Raw genomic sequence first — 19,165 nt, 5'->3', positions numbered from 1 at the left:
AGTTGAGAGATTGAAGAGGGGAAAGCATGTAGGGGGGTATGTGTATTGCTAATGAACAATGTAATGTCTTTGTGTTGACTACAGCCCCTCCCTGTAATGGCGGCCGCGCTTGCAATGTTTACAATCCAACATAGTGTGACTCTGCAGAAAATGTAGTGAGGCCTGCCCCCACCCTGAAGTTACTTCCCCCCCCCCATGTGCTCGCTTTCAGGGTGTGTGATGTTACTTCCGGTCCCTCCCCATCCGGGACAGGACCTGGCCCCGCCCCTTCCTCCTCCAGCGGCCATCTTGCCTCACCTGGAAGTGCTGCTACTCAGCAGCCATTTTGCCTCACCTGGGAGTGCGGCTGCCCCTGGCCCCGCCCGTTCCTCCGGCAGCCATTTTGCCTCACTTGGGAGATTTGTAGCCCCGCCCCTTTCTGCCTCTGGCGGCCATTTTGCTGCATTTGGGAAGCCTATATTTCCCAATGCCACTGTATCCAGTGCTAACATCATGATTGTCTGAAGTAAGGTTTTGTTTGACCAGACTTTGTTACGCTCCAAGATGTGGCCACTTTGGATGTGTGATAAGTTCAGGGAAACAAACCTTTGTGGAGATGCAGCTTGGGACATAGTAGATGACTAAGCTGGTTTATAGTGCATGGAAGATTGGAGTTGATGCATGGGGGACAGAGGCCAGGAATACATGACAGGGGACGCTCTCTCATGTTCCCAGGGGCTCTGTTTTCCACTGCCCGCTTCTCCAATGGATACTCAGACCGATGATGTTATGGAAGGCTCCTACAGATGAAATAATTTCCCTATAGTCACCCAGCAAACTTTTTCATGCAATTTGGTGAAGTAATTTTACTTTTTATGTGAAGAAAGAGGGACTGAATTGCCCAGAGTAGGATGTTAATTCATCCGTATTCTTTAGTTTTTTCTTTAAGTCTTTTGTATATTCTAGTGTCAGTTTACACTGAAGCTATAATTATATTCCGACAGGAGAGTAAAAGCTAAACGCTGGCCATACCCTGAAATACTATTACACTGGGTGACGTAAAATTTGAATTGTGTGGCGCCCCCTTGTGTTAAAAAAATACTAACTGCGACCTGAAAGGGAAAAAAAGAAAAAAATTTTTTTTTAAGGAGATTTTCGCTCAGACTTCGCTGCATACAATGTCACCTTGACCTACAAAGTGCTTGTTTTTGTGCCTCTTGGTTTACTAGTTTGAACGCAATGACTCTTTTTCCATTGAGTATTGCGGTTCAAAAGGGGGGAGGCATAGGTGATCTGGGTCATAGATGACCTAGGTGTTGTAGATCAGCTATTGGGTTTGAAAAAAAAAATAAATAAATGATTTTGTGCTACAAGATTCCGAGCCATGTGAAATAGAACATCAGAACGATTATTTAGTACTAATACAGTAAGAAACTGCAGGTATGCAAACAGTTATCAGAACCTCTGTTGATAATGCATATGTTGAGCTTTTTGTAGATGGTACCAGGGTGAGGATTGATGACTCCACATCGGATATGCAGTGGTCACACAACAAGATGTCCTAGAAGCAGAAGCTCTGCCTCCGCATGTCACAGTACAAGAAGCGGAATTGGAGGCCCTCACTGAGGCGTGTAGAGTGGCGAGAGGTAAGACGGCAACCCTTTACACTGACTCCTGGTATGCATTTGGCACAGCTCATGATTACGGCCCAATATGGAAGGCCAGACAGTTTTTACCTTAGCAGGACAACCAATTGAGTATGGTGCAGCGGTGCAGAGTCGCATGGAGGCCCTGCTTCTACCTGACAAAGTTGAGAGTTCGCACCGAGTCCTACACTGGAGAGGCGAGAGACGACACCCTCGCTGACAGCGCAGCAAAGGCAGCGGCCCTCAAGCCGTGGAAGAAAGAAGAAAGATACTGACAGCATGAGTCAGTGGTAAAAAAACTTTGGACATTGACAAAAATTTGGACTTTGATATGCTAAAGACTTTTACAGTTACAAGCCAGCAAGGAAGAAAAGAATAAATGGACTAATATGGGAGCAGCAGAAACAGGACAGCGTGTGGTGAACAGTCAACAGCACTTGCCCACCACAGTTCCTGTATCCCATGATGGCCCAGCTGATGGACGCAAAGACCCACCTAGTAAAGCAGTAATGACGACGACGCTTGAAAGAGGTTGGGCGACTTCTGGGTTCTCTGTAGCTGCTGCATCATTTGTCCGGTTTAGCATGATCTATGCCATGGGTAAGTCAGGGCAGAAGTAAATTTGCCACACCACACTTGCCGGGACCACTCTACCCATTTCAGGGATTGCAAATTGACTACGTTCAGCTCCCACTTGTTGGGAAGTATGACTACGTGCTTGTTGTTGTTGATGTCTTTGCAGGTTGGAGGCCGACCCTGTTACCAAGGTAAACAAGTAGGTAACCGCAAAGAAGCTCATGAACGAGGTAAACTGTGAATATGGGGTACCAGAGGTGATTCAGAGTCAGACAGAGGTATAAACTTCGCAGGTGAATGTAACATGTCATGTCTGCTCTGGGTGTATCCCAGGCCTTTTACATACTCTACCATCTTTAGAGTAGTGGAAAGGTGGAGAGACGTAGTGGCACGCTAAAAAGTAAGATACTTAAAAATGACGCCACTTTGGAAAGACTGTCATCCAATAGCCTTATACAGTGTTAGATATGAACCCAGGGGGGATTATACATTATCTCCCTACGAGATTGTTTGGGCTAGCCCCAAGGCTAGGTCGTTACTATCCTCAGTGGTTACAATTACAATCTGATGTGTTGACTAATTATGTGATTTCCGTTGTTAAAGAACTAACCAAAGCCTATGCACAGGTGTTCTCTTCCAGACTCAGAGGCAGACACTGGGACACATATCTTGCAGCCTGGGGATTGGGTGTGCGTCAAGAAGTTCCTCAGGAAGCACCCTCCTGAGCCCCGATTTGATGGCCCCTACCAGGTGCTTCTGACTACTGCCACAGCTGTGAAACTAGCCGAAAGACTTACATGGATCCACGCTTCATACTGTAAGAAAGCTTCAGATCCGGGAGACCAGTCTTAGTTGTGCCAAAGACGTTACTCTGGTTAGGGCTAGTGAGAGAGGAGGGTGGCAACTGGAATCCTTAGTCGGAAAAATATGAGGGTATGGTTACCTTCTAGTATAACTCGTCCAATGCTCAAGTAGCCGCATATTCCTTCGACTATTGTACTGTGGTCCCGTGTCTAGGCGCAAGATCCCACCGCAGGCCAGATTTAGCTCAGTCCGGCTGGTTATATGACTTATATACCCGGGGAATACAATATGTTTGCGCCACTGATAACGTCTGGGGAGAAGACTGCCGTTATTGGGGATTAGTGGGATGTAACACAGGAATAGACTGGTCCTATAAACCGCGAAGTGCCTTAAATAAGAAAGATAAGAGCGGGAAATCCCTAATTAGTCGTATAACCCTCCTTGAGAATAATAAGGACAGCAGGTATTGGAAGGCTGAACTTAGTATGTTGCTTGGTTTTAATGCGGTTTTTACATTAACCATGGGAGATCCAAGCCCGGGGGACGGGGAGACTTATAGTCTGGGGACATACCGGTACGGGAGGACAGATCCCTTAGGGAAGTTTAAAATAAGGGGTATGGTAGATGCAGCCGAATGGAAGCCTTCACTTAGTCCCGTGCCCATAATTAACCCCCTCCGCCGTAAGATAAAGACCTTGACGAACATGATGATCATAGCCAACCCTACCTTTGAGGACACCTTGACAGTAGCGACTGGCTACTCTGACCAGAATCTCTGGTTGGAGTTGATGAGGTACAATGCTAACAGGAGCAACAAGTCTAACTGTTGCATGTGCGGTAGTGCCCGACTACACTCGGGGATGGTCCCCCTAAATCTCCCTGTAGATGCTGAAGAGTGGTTTATTAGTCTCTTCACGAACATTTCCGCTAATTTCACTGTCCGTGAGAAATGGAAGAAGGAATACTCTATAACTACTTAAGTGTTTTGCACCGGAGAGAGTATTACTGACTACCCTGGAAACTACACCTGCCGGGCAAATAGGCAGGGTGGAGGGAGATTTTTGGGGAACTCACCAACGGGTATTGCTCCTCCTACAGTATGATAGGAGGGGAATAGATGCAGAATCAGGTCCAGTCCTTAGGAGACGTTTACTGGCTTTGTGGAGACATGAGGTAGAGGACCCGCCTGGAGGGTAATTGGACAGGGGAGTGTGCCTTAGTAAAGCCCTTATGCTCCTCCACATCCTGTCAGACACCAACGTTTCCCTTGCTTGAAAAAGATGAAGAGCCGGTTCCGATAATGCCAACCACATACGCTACCAAATAAAAGGAGAAATGTACTAGTACTGTGCCTGCCCCGATCTCCTAAGATGGATTGTCAGTGGAATTCCCATTTGCCTAGGGATAGTGCAGAAGACCTTAGGTTCCGGCGAGGGCACACCCTGTGGGGTGTTAACTTGTACAGATAGAGGGTATGGATGCCCGTAAATGAGCCCAGGGAATCCATGGCCTCCCTCTGAGGTGAGGTAGGGATCCCCCCCTCCTAGGAGTAGGGACTTACGGGCAGTGGGAAAACCCTGACGCAAGGGTGAGGCGACTTGGACGTGTTCACCATTAGGACTATCTCCAGGAGGGACATTGGTGTGGGTGAAGATTAGGGAGTCCCACGCCGTGCGTACCTGTGCACGCTACTAGTATTGTAACATTATACTAGAGCGAGAAGAGAGACCCCTGGTGGTAGTTTTGATCTACACGTATACATTGACATCATAGGATAGCCAAGGGGGGTACCTGACGAGTTTTAAAAATTAGAGACCAAGTTAAAACTAGATTCGAGTCCATTTTCCTGATCATTAGGGTAAATAAATGTTGACTGGATTAATTATGTTTATTATAATTAGCAGTGGTTTATAAATTATACTAGAGACGCCTTATAGGGACTAGTCGACCAATAGGACCTACCTCGACTATGACTTTTTTAAAAATAGAGTGACCTTAGATATGACTTTAGCTAAAAAGGGGAGTGTCTGTAAGATGATAGGGGAGACTTGTTGTACCTACATCCTAGACGACACGTGACCCGCGGGTAAAAACGCAGTTGCCATTAAGAAGCTGACCGCACTGACTAAAAAGAGCTAACTTTTGGGACCAGCACTCGCCTTGGATGAGCGGGTGGTAAAGGATCCTGGCACAGACGGGCGTCGCTGTTGTATGTGAACTGATGGTTACCTTTTCTGTTCTAGTCTGCTGTGTTATTCCCTGTGTCAGAGAGACCTGTGAAACTGATGCTGGAAAAGCCGCTCCCACCATGAGTTTGCTGAATGCATCCCCAGAAGGAGTGGACAAGTCCTACACCCCCTTGAAGACCCTAAAACGAACCTTCAACGCGCTCCGGTTATAGGCTCATGCGCAGAAGACTGTGAAAATTAGATAAAGAATTAGAGGATAGACATTTTAAGGGGGGATTGTGATAGACATGATAATTATTTAGTATAAAATGTCTATCGCTATTTGTATATAACCCAAATGTATTTTGCTATTGTAATGACTTTCAGCTCTGAGGAGTTCAAAGGACACACACACAATCTAATCATAGTATTTGCTCTAAGTACATAGAAGTTGCTCAACCAGTTTCTAAGAGTTAAAGGGCCATAGTGTCGTGTATATCCTGTGTTTAATACTGAGTGTTTGTCTAGCCCCCTTCCACTCCTCATCCTGAAGCTAGGTAAACAATGATTCATCACTACACGGAGATGACTTCAGCTAGAGGACGAAGTCCATACCACCTCAACACTTGGAGGGGGTGGGCAGAGAGGTGGGGGATTCTATATGAACCGACAAATGAGAATCTTATATGTTACTGATGTAATCTCTTGCACGCCCATTGAAGGGCGGTTGTCATGTGTTATAATAAAAGGCTTGAGCCTCTACACATTGTAGAGACTCTCCCAGTTTTAGACCAACATTGGTGTCTGATTCTGGTTCGATGATGTGTGCACACGATACTCAATTTGGAAGCGACAAAATACCCCAAAAGCCTGCTGGAGAAATCATATTCCAGAACAGGTGAAGATCCCGGCGGCCATCTTAGCAAGGTAAGTAAGAAGTCACCGGAGCGCGGGGATTTGGGTAAATACTATCCGATTTTTTTTTTTAATACATGCATCGGGTTTGTCTCGCGCCGAACGGGGGGCCTATTGAAAAAAAAAAAAAAAACCCGTTTCAGCGCGGGACAACCCCTTTAACCCTTATAATTGCAGAACCTTGCATAAGCTCAGGCTATGATGAAATATAAGTACAAACAACATTCTGCAATGCAAAGTACAAGCTATATATACTATTATGCATGTGAAAAATATGCCTTATGCAACCAAACGGCAACTACCATAGTAATAGTGACCCCCCCAAAGTGGTCTCAGTAGTAATAGTGACCCCCCTCTACAGTGGTCTCAGTAGTAATAGTGACCCCCCCCCCCCCTAGTGGTCTGAGTAGTAATAGTGACCCCCCCCCCCCACAGTGGTCTCAGTAGTAATGCTGACCCCCACTACAATGGTAATAGTGACACCCACCCCCACTACAATGGTAATAGTGACACCCACCCCCCCAGTGGTCTTAGTAGTAATAGTGCCCCCCCAGTGGTCTTAGTAGTAATAGTGGCCCCCCCACAGTGGTCTCAGTAATAATAGTGACCCCCTCCCCCAGTGGTCTCAGTAATAATAGTGACCCCCTCCCCCAGTGGTTTCAGTAGTAATAGTGACCCCCTCCCCCTCCCACAGTGGTCTCAGTAGTAAGTGACCCCCCTCAGTGGTCTCAGTTGTAACAGCGACACCCCGCCTCCTCAGTGGTCTCAGTTGTAAGAACGACCCCCCCCCCCCCGCGCGCGTGCAGTGGTCTCAGTTGTAATAGCGACCCCCACCACAGTGGTCTCAGTTGTAATAGCGACCCCCACTCGCAGTGGTCTCAGTAGTGTCAAGTGTGTGTGCCTGGAACACTTCCTCCCTTCTCCTCTAATTTCACATGAGTATTAAGGGTGCATTTACGTTTGCTTATACGAGCATAAATGCACCTTTAATCAGAACTGAGAGCATCATAAGGCTGCCTTCCACGGGCGAGGATCCACTTGTGATAAATCGCCCGCGGATCACGCTATGAAAAGCTTTCCATAGGCTAACTATGGAAAGCACAGCCCGACATCTACGAGCGGAGAATCATAGCGCTTCTACGCTTGCGGGATTGAAATTGTGGCATACTACAATTTGCCGCAATTCTACACGGTGAGCTTATCTATTAGATAGGCTCATCGCAGAGACCTGTCAGTGCTCCCCCACCCCCTCCTCCCCTGGAGCGGAATATCGCTAGCGATATTCCATCACGGCCGTGGACAGGCAGCCTTAGACCCTCTGAATTTAGGGTAGTAGACCTGTAGAAAGGCTGGAACAGTTGTCTATCTTACGGGAGCATAAAGGTACCCACAGTGTGCTTCTATGAAACTGGCCGTAACGAGATTTTCTGCTCTATATACAATTAACTCTTAGTCACCCAATAAATAAAAAGTTCTAAAACTTTACAATGTAATTTCTCACCATTTACAAGATATTAGTTTGCTGTCGGTGAATGAGAACTCTTTTGTGTACATTAGAAGGAAGCAAAGCTGTCCATGACCATACATTGCCTCTATTGGATCAGATGATGTTCTTAGTCTGTAAGGGTTTTAGCAGGCCCAGAACAGTTCTACTTGTTATCAATGTCACCACAGAGGGCTATTTTGCCCTCTCTTTGGAGTTCCTAATGTACAACAAAGCTTTTTATGACCTCATAAAGGAAAATTGTGTGCAAATTTTTTTTCTATAAAAATTAGTAAACACATCTAAAATCTACAAAGAAAACCCAAAGTTACTATTGGGTTAAAATAAAAAACCTGCCAACCCAAACCATAACCCGACACTATATGTAGATACTTCAAAAATCAACCTTCACACATTGCTTTAGGCATTCAGGCAGGTAGTTTTTTTCCTTCTAGGTAATGTGCATTTCCTTTTCTTCAAGCATTAGAGACATACCGAGTCGCGCACTGAAGTATCAGGCGGGCATAAATTCCATAGTGCAAAAAGAATCCTAGACTGTGGTGGACAAGGCAGGACGGACAGCCTTACATAAGCCACCACGTCTGAAAGTGTCTATATGTAACTCATGGGTACGTCCATCCTATGCACAGGCCCCATTGGAGTGTAATGGGGGTCTGACCATGCAGACTAGGTGGCAGATGGAACCGGGTCCAGAAGTAGGAATATTCCAGATGTTGATAGAACATACCTGCAGGTGGCAGGGGCTTCACTGCGCAAGCTTTAATTGCTGCAGGCAGGAAATCACGTTTCGGTCAGGCTGACAGCCAGGGAAACGCTTTTATCTACCTCGGTAGGATGAGGGGCACAAGCGGGATGAAATTACAATCACCTGGTACACTAAATAAGGCCGGCTGCACAACTGTATTTGAATTGCGGAATCCGGAGCGGGCATCTGCAGCAAATCACTTCCATAGCATGTTATGGAAAAGCGGTTTTTCCTGCACACGAGCGGAAATCAATTGTGATTTTCTGCTCGTGGAGGAAAAAAATCGCAGCATTCTCTATTTGAGATGGCTTCCATTGAAGACGGTGAGCCATGCGGGCCATCCGCAGTACAGAAGAGAAGAAGAAATAAGAGGTACGTGTGAACGCTGGCCGGGAACAGGGTGCCCACAGTGGAATCCACAGTACAGAAGAGAAGAAACGAGAGGTACGTGTGGATGCCGGCTGGGAACAGGGTGCCCGCAGCGGAATTCGCAGTACAGAAAAGAAGAAATGAGGTACACGTGGATGCCAGTCGGGTATAGGTTGCCCACAGCAGAATCCACAGTACAGAAGAGAAGAAGGAATGATGGGTACCCGCAGATGCCGGCTGGGAACAGGGTGCCCACAGCAGAATCCGCAGTACAGAAGAGAAGTAATGATGGGTACCTGTAGATGCCAGCTGGGAACAGGGTGCCCACAGCCGACTCCGGCTCGCTCATGTGCAACCAGGCTAAGTCATGACTCTGCTAAGCAACACATAAAGAGGTCAGGTCTGCTGGACTTCACGCCGGACTACTGCAAACAGCAGTGCGTCTTCTCTATTTACACTACTGCATACTTTGCGGGAAAAGCTTCACTCCTAGAAACTCAGTACCCCATGCTGTGACGTCCGCCCCACTGATATACCTCGCCGTGGTAGGCGGGAAAGCGTTTTCACGCTATCCTCCGCTGTGTTACAGCAGGAGATAGCGTGAACGGACGGCTTCCATTGACTGCAATGGAAGCCGTCAGCGCGTACACCCGCGGCAAATAGAGCATGCCGCGGGTGAGAACGGGAGATTTCACGGTGCGGAATTCCGCGGTGGAATTCCGCACCGTGTGCCCTGAGCCATTAGGTTCAATAGAACCTAATAGCTGCGGGCAACGCAGCGGATTTTTGCTGCGAATTACGCAGCGGAAATACGTTCGTGGGAAGGAGGCCTTATAAGCAAACAAAACAGATATGTGCATAACTATAGGGATATCTGCCACCACAGATGAGCAAAAAAAATCCTCCCCTAATAATCCTAATCCACAGTCCTCCTAACAACCCCCATCATCCTCCACATAACTCCCATAGTCCTCCACAGTACTCCATACAGCTTCCATCAACCTCCACACAACCCCAATCATCCTGCAAATAACCCCCACTGCTACAAGGCCATGCATGCAAGCCTAGACACAGAAGCCTGTGCAGACTCGCATGCAGTTTACAGCCATTCTGACAACAGGGGACACAGCGCTGGCCGTCCACTATGAGACCACGTCTCTCGTCCTCACCTTGTTACTGGATTGGCAGCAGTCAGGACTTGGGAGGACAAGGAGAATCACACTGGACCTGGAGTAACTCAATCACAGCAAATGCCAGTGCCAGGTACTGCCTGCGGCCTCGCCTCCTGCAGATGCAGCCTCCCCTTTGTGTTGGGCCACATTAATAGCCATCCTGGGCCACAGATTCTACACCCCTGCCTTATAACCTAATGCTACTGATAAACACCAGACTTTATAGTAGTCATGCACTTACCTTGAAAGGTAGCAATGCCACCTGTTAGATTTGTTTGCATTTCTTTGCAAAATCATAAGGAACACAGATCTTAGAATGATTATCCAGGGTTAGAAAAGATGCTGTCTCTCCCCCTCCCCCCCCAAAAAAACCCAGCCCATTTTTTGTCTATGACCTTCCACTATGACTGATACTGTAGATTAGGCCCATGAACTTGAATAGGAATGCACTGCAAAATAGACAAGAGTGGTGCTGATCTGAATTAAAATGGCCTTTTTGTCTAATCCTTGCTAGCCTTATGTCCTGTACACATTCTGCAATCTCAGGACTTGGATGTGACTGCAAGAGGCTGATCTATCATTTAATTTTGCATGCACCTTACACTCAGGAAGCAAACTGAGCATAAAATGCCCCTCAACACACCCCAAGATTCTTGCTGCCACCATTTCTGATGCCAGCACACATGACTCTCCAGCAGACAGAGGCTTAACACATCAAAGGCGATAGATTCAGAGCCACGAGGACTAAGCTTATTAAAGTTATCACATGGGCATGAGTGCAGTTATGTGCACATTTACGCCACATATTTGCAGAATTTATGCTGCATATTTGCATGCGCAAATGCATGTCCTACTGTACTTTTTGTGTGCGCAAATTGTGTGCATTTGCACAGCAAAACCAACATGCAACCATACTCCTCTTCATTGAAATGGGTAATTAAGTCTAATAGTTCTATATCTGCTATTTGCCTGTGCAAATCCACAGGAAGATAGAGCATGCAGCGTATTTTGTTTGAAAATTTGCGCGCAAGATTGCGCATGTGAACGAACCCATTGAAATCAAGGGGTTCTATTGATTGCATATTGCGCACAAAGAAAACATGGCAGGGCGGGTGAAGATTCTGGGTCTCTGGTCTTTGCACTCACCTGCCAGGTTGTTCTTCTCTCTCCCCCATCCCACAAGCAACTCTACTCTGACTGGTGCCTGGCGTCTGGCTCCTCCCACATTCCCGGGGATTGTGATGCCTTGCAAAACTGCTAGAATTTAGCTTTGCAAAAACTGATGCACTCTGCAAAACTTGCTGAAGATCTATCTGCTTGGTAACCAAAATCACCTCTTATCTGTACTATTTAACCCTTATATTTAAGCATAGCCTCAGCTTATGCAAGGTTCTGCAAGTATAAGTACAAACGATATTCTGCAATGCATACCGTACTACAAACAATATATATTATTATGCATGTAAAAAAAATGCCTTAGTCCCCCTGCACATGGGCAGAAATTCCACGGCGGGATTTCCGGCAGAATTTCCGCCCGTGGAAGCTGCCATAGGATTGCGTTAGAAAACACGCAGAAAACAAATCAAAATGTATTAGAAAAATTGCATAAAATATAGCAATTGGGCCATATCTGTCTGTTTTAATAGCCTTACAAATGGCGAAATTGCAGAAAAAAGTATCATTAATGGACCTGTTAACGCTTATAGAACAAAACTGGTAGTTCTTAGATAAATGACATTCTGTAAAACATTTGTAAGTCATATGAGTATTACTGCTGTGCTTACATAAGACATACGGGGGGGTGGACAAAAATATGGAAACACCGTACAAAATGCATGTTTAGGATTATAATCCATATTTCAATAAGACATATAGAGACCAATTTTAAGTGGAGGTAATAGGACATATATGCTGCTGGGCAAAAGTGAACATCTGCCTGAGCAACAAGGTTCCTTTAATCAGGAGTTTGAGCCACTCAGCTTCTGTTACCAGCTGGCTCCCAAAACCACCCAGAGCAGGGCAAGAGGTAAAGTAAACACAAATTTAGTGGAAATCTCTCCACTAAGCAGGGGCCGATAGGGCAGCTCAGTGCTAATGATTAAAATCCTATGCATTTCGTTCAGTGTTTCCATATTTTTGTCCACCCTTGTACATGTGGTTGATCAGACGTTCGCTCAAACCCTGGATCCAGTTTATTTGTGTAAAGCACTTGCTATAGGCTTGTAGATGATGAGTCCTGCAGTTGTTTTTTTCTCTTAGGCCGAGGCGAATCCACTTGCGGACGGTAATCCCGGGATTAGCCAGCCATGTGGACAAGATTTTTCAGAAATCTTGTCCACATGGGAAGGCAAATTCATTGCAGCAAAGGTGGCAGAAGCAAGTGCTGTGGCGCAGATTCACTGGCCACAGCATGTCCATTCTTTTATTTTTTTCATTGCGGCCGCGCTCTCCTCTAAGTGCCGCGGGTTTTGAAGTAGCGCTTTGCAGGCGGAAATCTCGCGGTTTTTCGCTGTGGCCAAACTGCGATATTTCCGCCAGGAATACGCCGTGTGGGAACCCAGCCTTAGGGCTCATGCCCACGGCCGTGACTGACTCCGCCAGCGGAATATCACGGCGCAGTCCGCCACGCCCCCTGCACCCCACCACAAAACCTCCATACTTACCGCTCCGGATCCTCTGTACACGTCCCGCATGGAGGGCCAGCAGGCATTCACAGTACAGTGCATGACGTGCCGGCAGTGTCAGATGACGTGGCCAGCGGTGGGCGGGGCCATGTATTTACAGTGGGCAGGGCCACGTATTTACAGTGGGCAAGGCCACGTTGTCTACAATGGAAGCTGGCCACGCATATTCCTGTGGCATTTAAAACTCCGCTGCATGAACATTAAGCTATTAGGTTCAATAGAACCTTATAGCTGCAGGGCAACGTCGCGGAGTTCCGTGGGCATTAGCCCTTATTACTTTTCTCTGTCTCTGTACAGGTATAATAATCACATACAGCTGAGTCTGAAGTAATTACAACATATATCACATGCCATTATAATGTTTTGCTTTACCCTAGTTATTTGATATTGATGGCGATGGCAGCATCACAGAAAATGAATTCAGTTCCCTGTTAAGATCTTCACTTGGCGTTCCAGACCTTGATGTTTCCAAACTTTTCCAGGATATGGATGCTGATGAGTCAGGAAAACTCTGTTATGGTAAGAAAGACCAGAACTAATACATTATCATCACAAAATGACACATTCAAAGGGGATCTGTCATTAATAAGGAGGAATCCCTCCTACTGGCCATGTCTGTGAAGAATGGAAGACCGGACAGTAGTATAAGCATGTGAGGGGAGTTGTCCCACTGTGCAGAAGTCTTGAGAGATGAAGCACATTTTGCAGCAAACTATAACAATGTTTACTTTAAGTTGTACACAATAAACATACAGACCCTTTAAGGGTTGATCCAGTGGTAGGCTTCTGATGGTCTGTCCTCAAGATGGTTATCAATAGTAGACTGGAATGGGCCTGCTGCATGGGATTCTCACCAATATGCTGTTCTCTGGGCTGGTGAGTTTGTACACTGAGCTGATATTACCAGGAAGCAGACTGCTTCGTTCCCTGGCTACTGCAGTGGAAAAGGGGCTGTCTGCTTCCTGCAAAAATTGGCTCAGTGCATGAGAGCAGTGGACCAGAGAACAGATGATGAGAGGTAGTCCCAGGTGGCAGACACCCACGGATCTGCTATTGATGGCGTTTCCTGAGGATAGACCTTCAATAGCTTACAATTGGACACCCCCTTTAAGTAGCATATGTTTTCAAATGTTGTAATACAGTTTTAAATCCTTTGTCAATATAATTCGGAACACTCAACTACACAGGCTTAGAAATCTTTTTAATGCTGTATTTGCTAGCCAGTCTTTGTGGAATCAACCCCTTAGTGACCAAGCCTGTTTTCGCCTTAATGACCAGGCCAAATTTTGCAAATCTGACACGTGTCAATTTAGCATGGAAAAACACCAGAAAGGTTTTGCATATCCAAGCGATTCTGACATTGTTTTTTCGCCACATGTTGTACTTCATTTAGGTGGAAAAAAAGACCGATAGAATTTGTGTTTATTTATTAAAAGCGCCAAAATTGGGAAAAATTTTTAAAAATAGTCATTTTTTCACATTTCCAACTGCAATATCTCAAATATGTGTAAACATAATATAGAAATTTTTGCTAAGATATATATTTCCATCCGTTTACTTTATTTTGGGCGCACATTGGAAAAACTTTCGTTTTTTTTTTTAACCATTTAGGAGACGTACAAATTTAATATTACTTTTCAGCATTTTGAGGAACAGTTTGTTTTTCTACACCAAGCCAAGATTGGAAAGGCTCATAGAAGTCAAAATGATAGATACCCCCACAAATGACCCCATTTTTAAAACTACACCCCTTAACGTATTCACTAAGGGGTGTTATGAGTGTTTAAACCAAACAGGTTTTTTTTAGGAGTCAATGCAATTTAGAAGAGAAAAACTAAAATTTCATATTTTTGCAAATATGTCATTTTAAAGGCAGGAATTATTTCTATAGTACACATGAAAATGAGGATTTGCACCCCAGAATGGATAAGCCTGTTTATCCCGTGCTCAGAAACATACCCATTGTGGCCCTAGTATTACGCCTGTATGCACAATGGGGCCCAAAATGAAAGGAGCAACCGGTGGCTTTCAAAACAGAAATTTTGCTTGAAGGAGATTTAGGCCCTATTGCACACTTGTAGAGCCATTGAGTGACCAAAACGATGGAGAACGCCCACAAGTGACCCCATTTTGAAAAGTAGACCCCTTAACGAATTTATCTAGGGGTACGATGACAAACGCAATCCTATGCAGACGGCCGCAGTTTGGCCGCGCGGCAAATAAACCGCGGCATGCTTTATTTCTGTGCGGGGCTCGTAGAGCAGAAACGTCACTGTCCGGCCACCGGCTCTGGTCTGCGCATGCACCGGCTGCCCAGCAAGCCGGCACATCAAACAGCTGGAGCCGCGGGCGCAGGTGAGTACGCGCCGCTCTCTGCAGGCGCTCGGGTCGGATCCCGCGGCGAGAAACCTCGCAGCCGGATCCGACCCACCCATCTGCAGGCGGCCTAACACAGTCAAGTTACTGGTCTACTTGCAGTCTTTATGATGCTAGTCTATCTCTCATGGACTGCTCAAACCAACAAGTCCCAGTTCAGAGCTACGGTACCATGGTCCAAACTGTCTATGCATTCTCTTCCTCAGGACAAGAGGTTCTAGTAAATTTTCTCACTCACATTGTTTACCAGTATTAGTGTAGTATGTCTTCATCAGAAGTGTGGGCGTGACCGGGCTGAGCTGCAGGTAACGGCTAGGTCACGCCCACAGCTCCCGATTGGCTGTGGCACACATACACCTTCAACCTGGGGTTAACAATGGGAGTCACTGCTCTAATGCACCCTGCAGCTGATGCAGCAGGAGGCTAGCTATCACTGACAGCTGGCTCCCGCTGCCAGAGCTCGTCACTGTGGGGGCTGATAGCAGAACAGGACGCCTGTATCTGGAATCCTCTTGCCATAACAACCCATCGGCAGTACACGATTTTTATCTCGGGGGTCCGATGACAAAAACAGAGGGAGCTGCCTCCCTCTAAGAAAACCCTTAAAGGGGTTGTCCCGCGCCGAAACGTTGTTTTTTTTTCCCAATAGCCCCCCCCCCCCCGTTCGGCGCGAGACAAACCCGATGCAGGGGTTAAAAAAGAAAACCGGAGAGTGCTTACCTGAATCCCCGCGCTCCGGTGACTTCTTACTTACCTGGTGAAGATGGCCGCCGGGATCTTCACCCTCGGTGGACTGCAGGGCTTCTGTGCGGTCCATTGCCGATTCCAGCCTCCTGATTGGCTGGAATCGGCACGTGACAGGGCGGAGCTACAAGGAGCCGCTCTCCGGCACGAGCGGCCCCATTCAGAAAAGAAGAAGACCGGACTGCGCAAGCGCGTCTAATCCGGCGATTAGACGCTGAAAATTAGACGGCACCATGGAGACGAGGACGCTAGCAACGGAACAGGTAAGTGAATAACTTCTGATAACTTCTGTATGGCTTATAATTAATGCACAATGTACATTACAAAGTGCATTAATATGGCCATACAGAAGTGTATACCCCCACTTTGTTTCGCGGGACAACCCCTTTAACAGCGTCTCTATGATGCACCGAGCTTTTGGCAGCTCGGTGAAGGTGTGTATGCCACAGCTAATTGGGAGCTGTGGGCGTGACCTGGGCATTACCTGTAGCTCAGCCTTGTCATGCCCACACTTCCGGTGTAGACATACTACACTAATACCCTGTTTACCTTCACCCAGCCTCTTCCCCACAGCAGGCGTCACAGAACTTCACTTGTGACTAATGACTATAGGTTGCATCAACTTCTGTTTGAATCTCACAATTCTCTTGCGCACTTCATCAGCACAGAAAACGCAACCCTCAGCTGTGCACCACACCCTGCCTATCATACCCCAACAGGCACCTTCCCACAGAATCAGACTTGATCCACTATTCATCCATCCAACACACATACTCTGCGCAGCACGATACCCGGGGAGAAACACCAAAAAAATGACTGGGATACAAACTAATCCTATGACGTCCATGGAGGCTATGACAGAGACTATCACACTTTCTAACTGCATGGTCACAAACAATACTCATCATCAGTCAGGCAGTAATCATCAGCCGAACTCTCATGTCAGCAATTACATCAAACAGTTGTATAATACACAATTACAATATCCAATATACCTCTGTAGTTATGTAATAAACAACACAGTATTTGCTATGATAAACCTGAGTATTTCCTTTACTAAACACTAACATCTGTGTAATAAACCATATTTTTCCCATTAAATATAACATTAGTATCACTTTTCTTCATATACATTAGTGTTTGCATTAGTTTCTTCACTTTTAGCATTAACATCACTCCTCTAACTATGCTCCATTCAACAACATCATTTCTACAAAAGCATTCTATCTAGAGATGAGCGAGCATACTCGATAAGGCAAACTACTCGAGCGAGTGCCTTATGCGAGTACCTGCCCGCTCTTCTCTAAAGATTCGGCTGCCGGCGCGGGTGACAGGTGAGTTACGGCGGTGAGCAGGGGGGAGGGGGGGGGGGGGAGGGGGAGAGAGATCTCCCCGCTCTTCCCCGCAGCTCCCCGCCGGCACCCAAATCTTTAGAGACGAGCGGGCAGGTACTCGAATAAGGCCCTACTCACTCGAGTAGTTTGCCTTATCGAGTATGCTCGCTCATCTCTAATTCTATCACCAATGACATTTGACTATCCAGTCTGCGTTACCTTTTCACATCCCACTTACATACAAAGCATTAGAGGTCATACAGATCATACACATTTTCCAAATGTGTATAAAAGAAGAGGAATATATGGCAAGGACAATACATATATTTTCATTAATCAAATGCCTCCCTCTGCAAAACCATTCCCCACACAATTCTCTCCCCAGGGGATATAACCCAGCCTAACACATGTGATTATTATATACTTACTAATGGAGGAGTTCAGTGTCTTGTAATTTCATGTCCCTCTCTACTTAGTATGCCAGTTCTTTACTTTTATAGACCTTCAAATGTATCTATGAAAAACATTTTATTTGGAGTGTTAAATGGTGAGAGCTTTAAAATCCCTTATTTTGGAGGTGTGGTAGACATGGGAAGTATTCAAATGGATGCCCATATATTGCAAGATTGCCCCATTTGTCTGGCTTTAAAGAGGACCTGTCAAGAGGCCCGACATACCCGTTTTGGTAAATAATTGTATTCCCCATTATTGTCGCGACCTTGGAGCAGCTTTACTTATAGCTCTTTGTTGTACTATTCCTTTATTGTTCCTTCCACTTCTATGGTATGAATAGCTTGACCACTTGGTGTTACTAGTTGGGGGTCGTGTCCCTAGACATTCTCACACTATCCAATCAGTGCTTGACAGAGTCAGGTTGTGTAGAGCAATGGTCCCCAACTCCAGTCCTCAGGGACCACAAACAGGTCATGTTTTCAGGATATCCTATAGAAAGAACACCTGTGCCAATGTCTGAGGCACCAACAATAATTACATCACCTGTGCATCACTGAGGAAATCCTGAAAATATGACCTGTTAGCGGTCCCTGAGGACTGGAGTTGGGGAACCCTGGTGTAGAGACACACCCGTTTCACAAGAGGAATAACAGAGGAACAGCACAACACAATGTTATAAGAAACTATGTTCTAAGATGTTTCATGAAGAATAATGCCTCCTTCCCACGAACGGATTTCCGCCGCGTAATTCGCGGCGAAAATCCGCTGCGTTGCCCGCAGCTATTAGGTTCTATTGAACCTAATAGCACAATGCTCACGATGCGTAATTCCAGCGCGGAATTACGCACCGCGATTTCTCCCGTCCTCACCCGCAGCATGCTCTATTTTCTGCGGGTGAGGACGGGCTGTACGCACTGACAGCTTCCATTGCAGTCAATGGAAGCCGTCCGTTCACGCTATCTCCCGCTGTAACCAGCGGGAGATAGCGTGAAAAAACGCTTTCCCGCCCACCGCCGCGCGTCATATGACGCCTTATGACGCGGCCGGCCGCGTCACGTGACACGGCCGGCCGCGTCACGTGACACGCTCGGTGACGCGGCGGCGGTGGGCGGTGACGGGCGGTGACGCGGCGGTGGTGGGCGGGGAAGCGATTTCACGCTATCTCCCGCAGGTAAGTATAGGGGCTCTGGGGGGCGCCGTGACGGGCTTCACTGCGTAATATTACGCGGCGGACCCCGTCACGCTCGTGGGAAGGAGGCCTAAAAGTATTAACTAAAATGGACAAGTCAGGAGAGCTAACAGGCCCCCATTAACCCCTTAGTGACCACTCATATGTGTTTTTACATCCTGGGTTTCCGGGCTTTAATCCCCAGGGCTGTAAAAACATGCTTGCCCTGGATATTAAGGCCCCGAGGTCTGTGTGGGTGACAGCTCCCTGCTAAAGGTTGCCAGAGGTTGCTGATAGCCTGTAGTTGTGATGGGTCACACGATTGTGATTATGCAATAATGGCGATCGCATAAAAGTAAAAGAAAAGTTGGAGAAGGTTAAAGTTTCATGTCCCCACACGGATTGGATCCATAGGAAGAGCTGAGAGTCCTTCCAGGACCTGACACAGTCTTCTGCACATGTGCGTCGGTTTTCAAAATGGGGTAATTTGTGGGGTTTCTCCATCATTTTGGCCACTCTAGGGCTCTA

General features: G+C 46.6%; 1 protein-coding gene across 1 annotated transcript in view; it reads left to right on the top strand.

The window, feature by feature from the left end:
* Positions 1 to 19,165, top strand: part of LOC136598675 (lysophosphatidylcholine acyltransferase 2-like) — a 91,189-nt gene that overhangs the window by 69,208 nt on the left and 2,816 nt on the right. Inside the window, exon 5 of the mRNA XM_066588758.1 lies at positions 12,940 to 13,081. Within this exon, the coding sequence (XP_066444855.1) occupies positions 12,940 to 13,081 (142 nt within the window). The remainder of the gene's footprint in view (positions 1 to 12,939; positions 13,082 to 19,165) is intronic.

Source organism: Eleutherodactylus coqui, unplaced genomic scaffold (genome assembly GCF_035609145.1).
Source record: "Eleutherodactylus coqui strain aEleCoq1 unplaced genomic scaffold, aEleCoq1.hap1 HAP1_SCAFFOLD_69, whole genome shotgun sequence".
NCBI classification, from domain to species: domain Eukaryota; kingdom Metazoa; phylum Chordata; class Amphibia; order Anura; family Eleutherodactylidae; genus Eleutherodactylus; species Eleutherodactylus coqui.
This window is presented reverse-complemented; position numbering and strand designations above follow the sequence as displayed.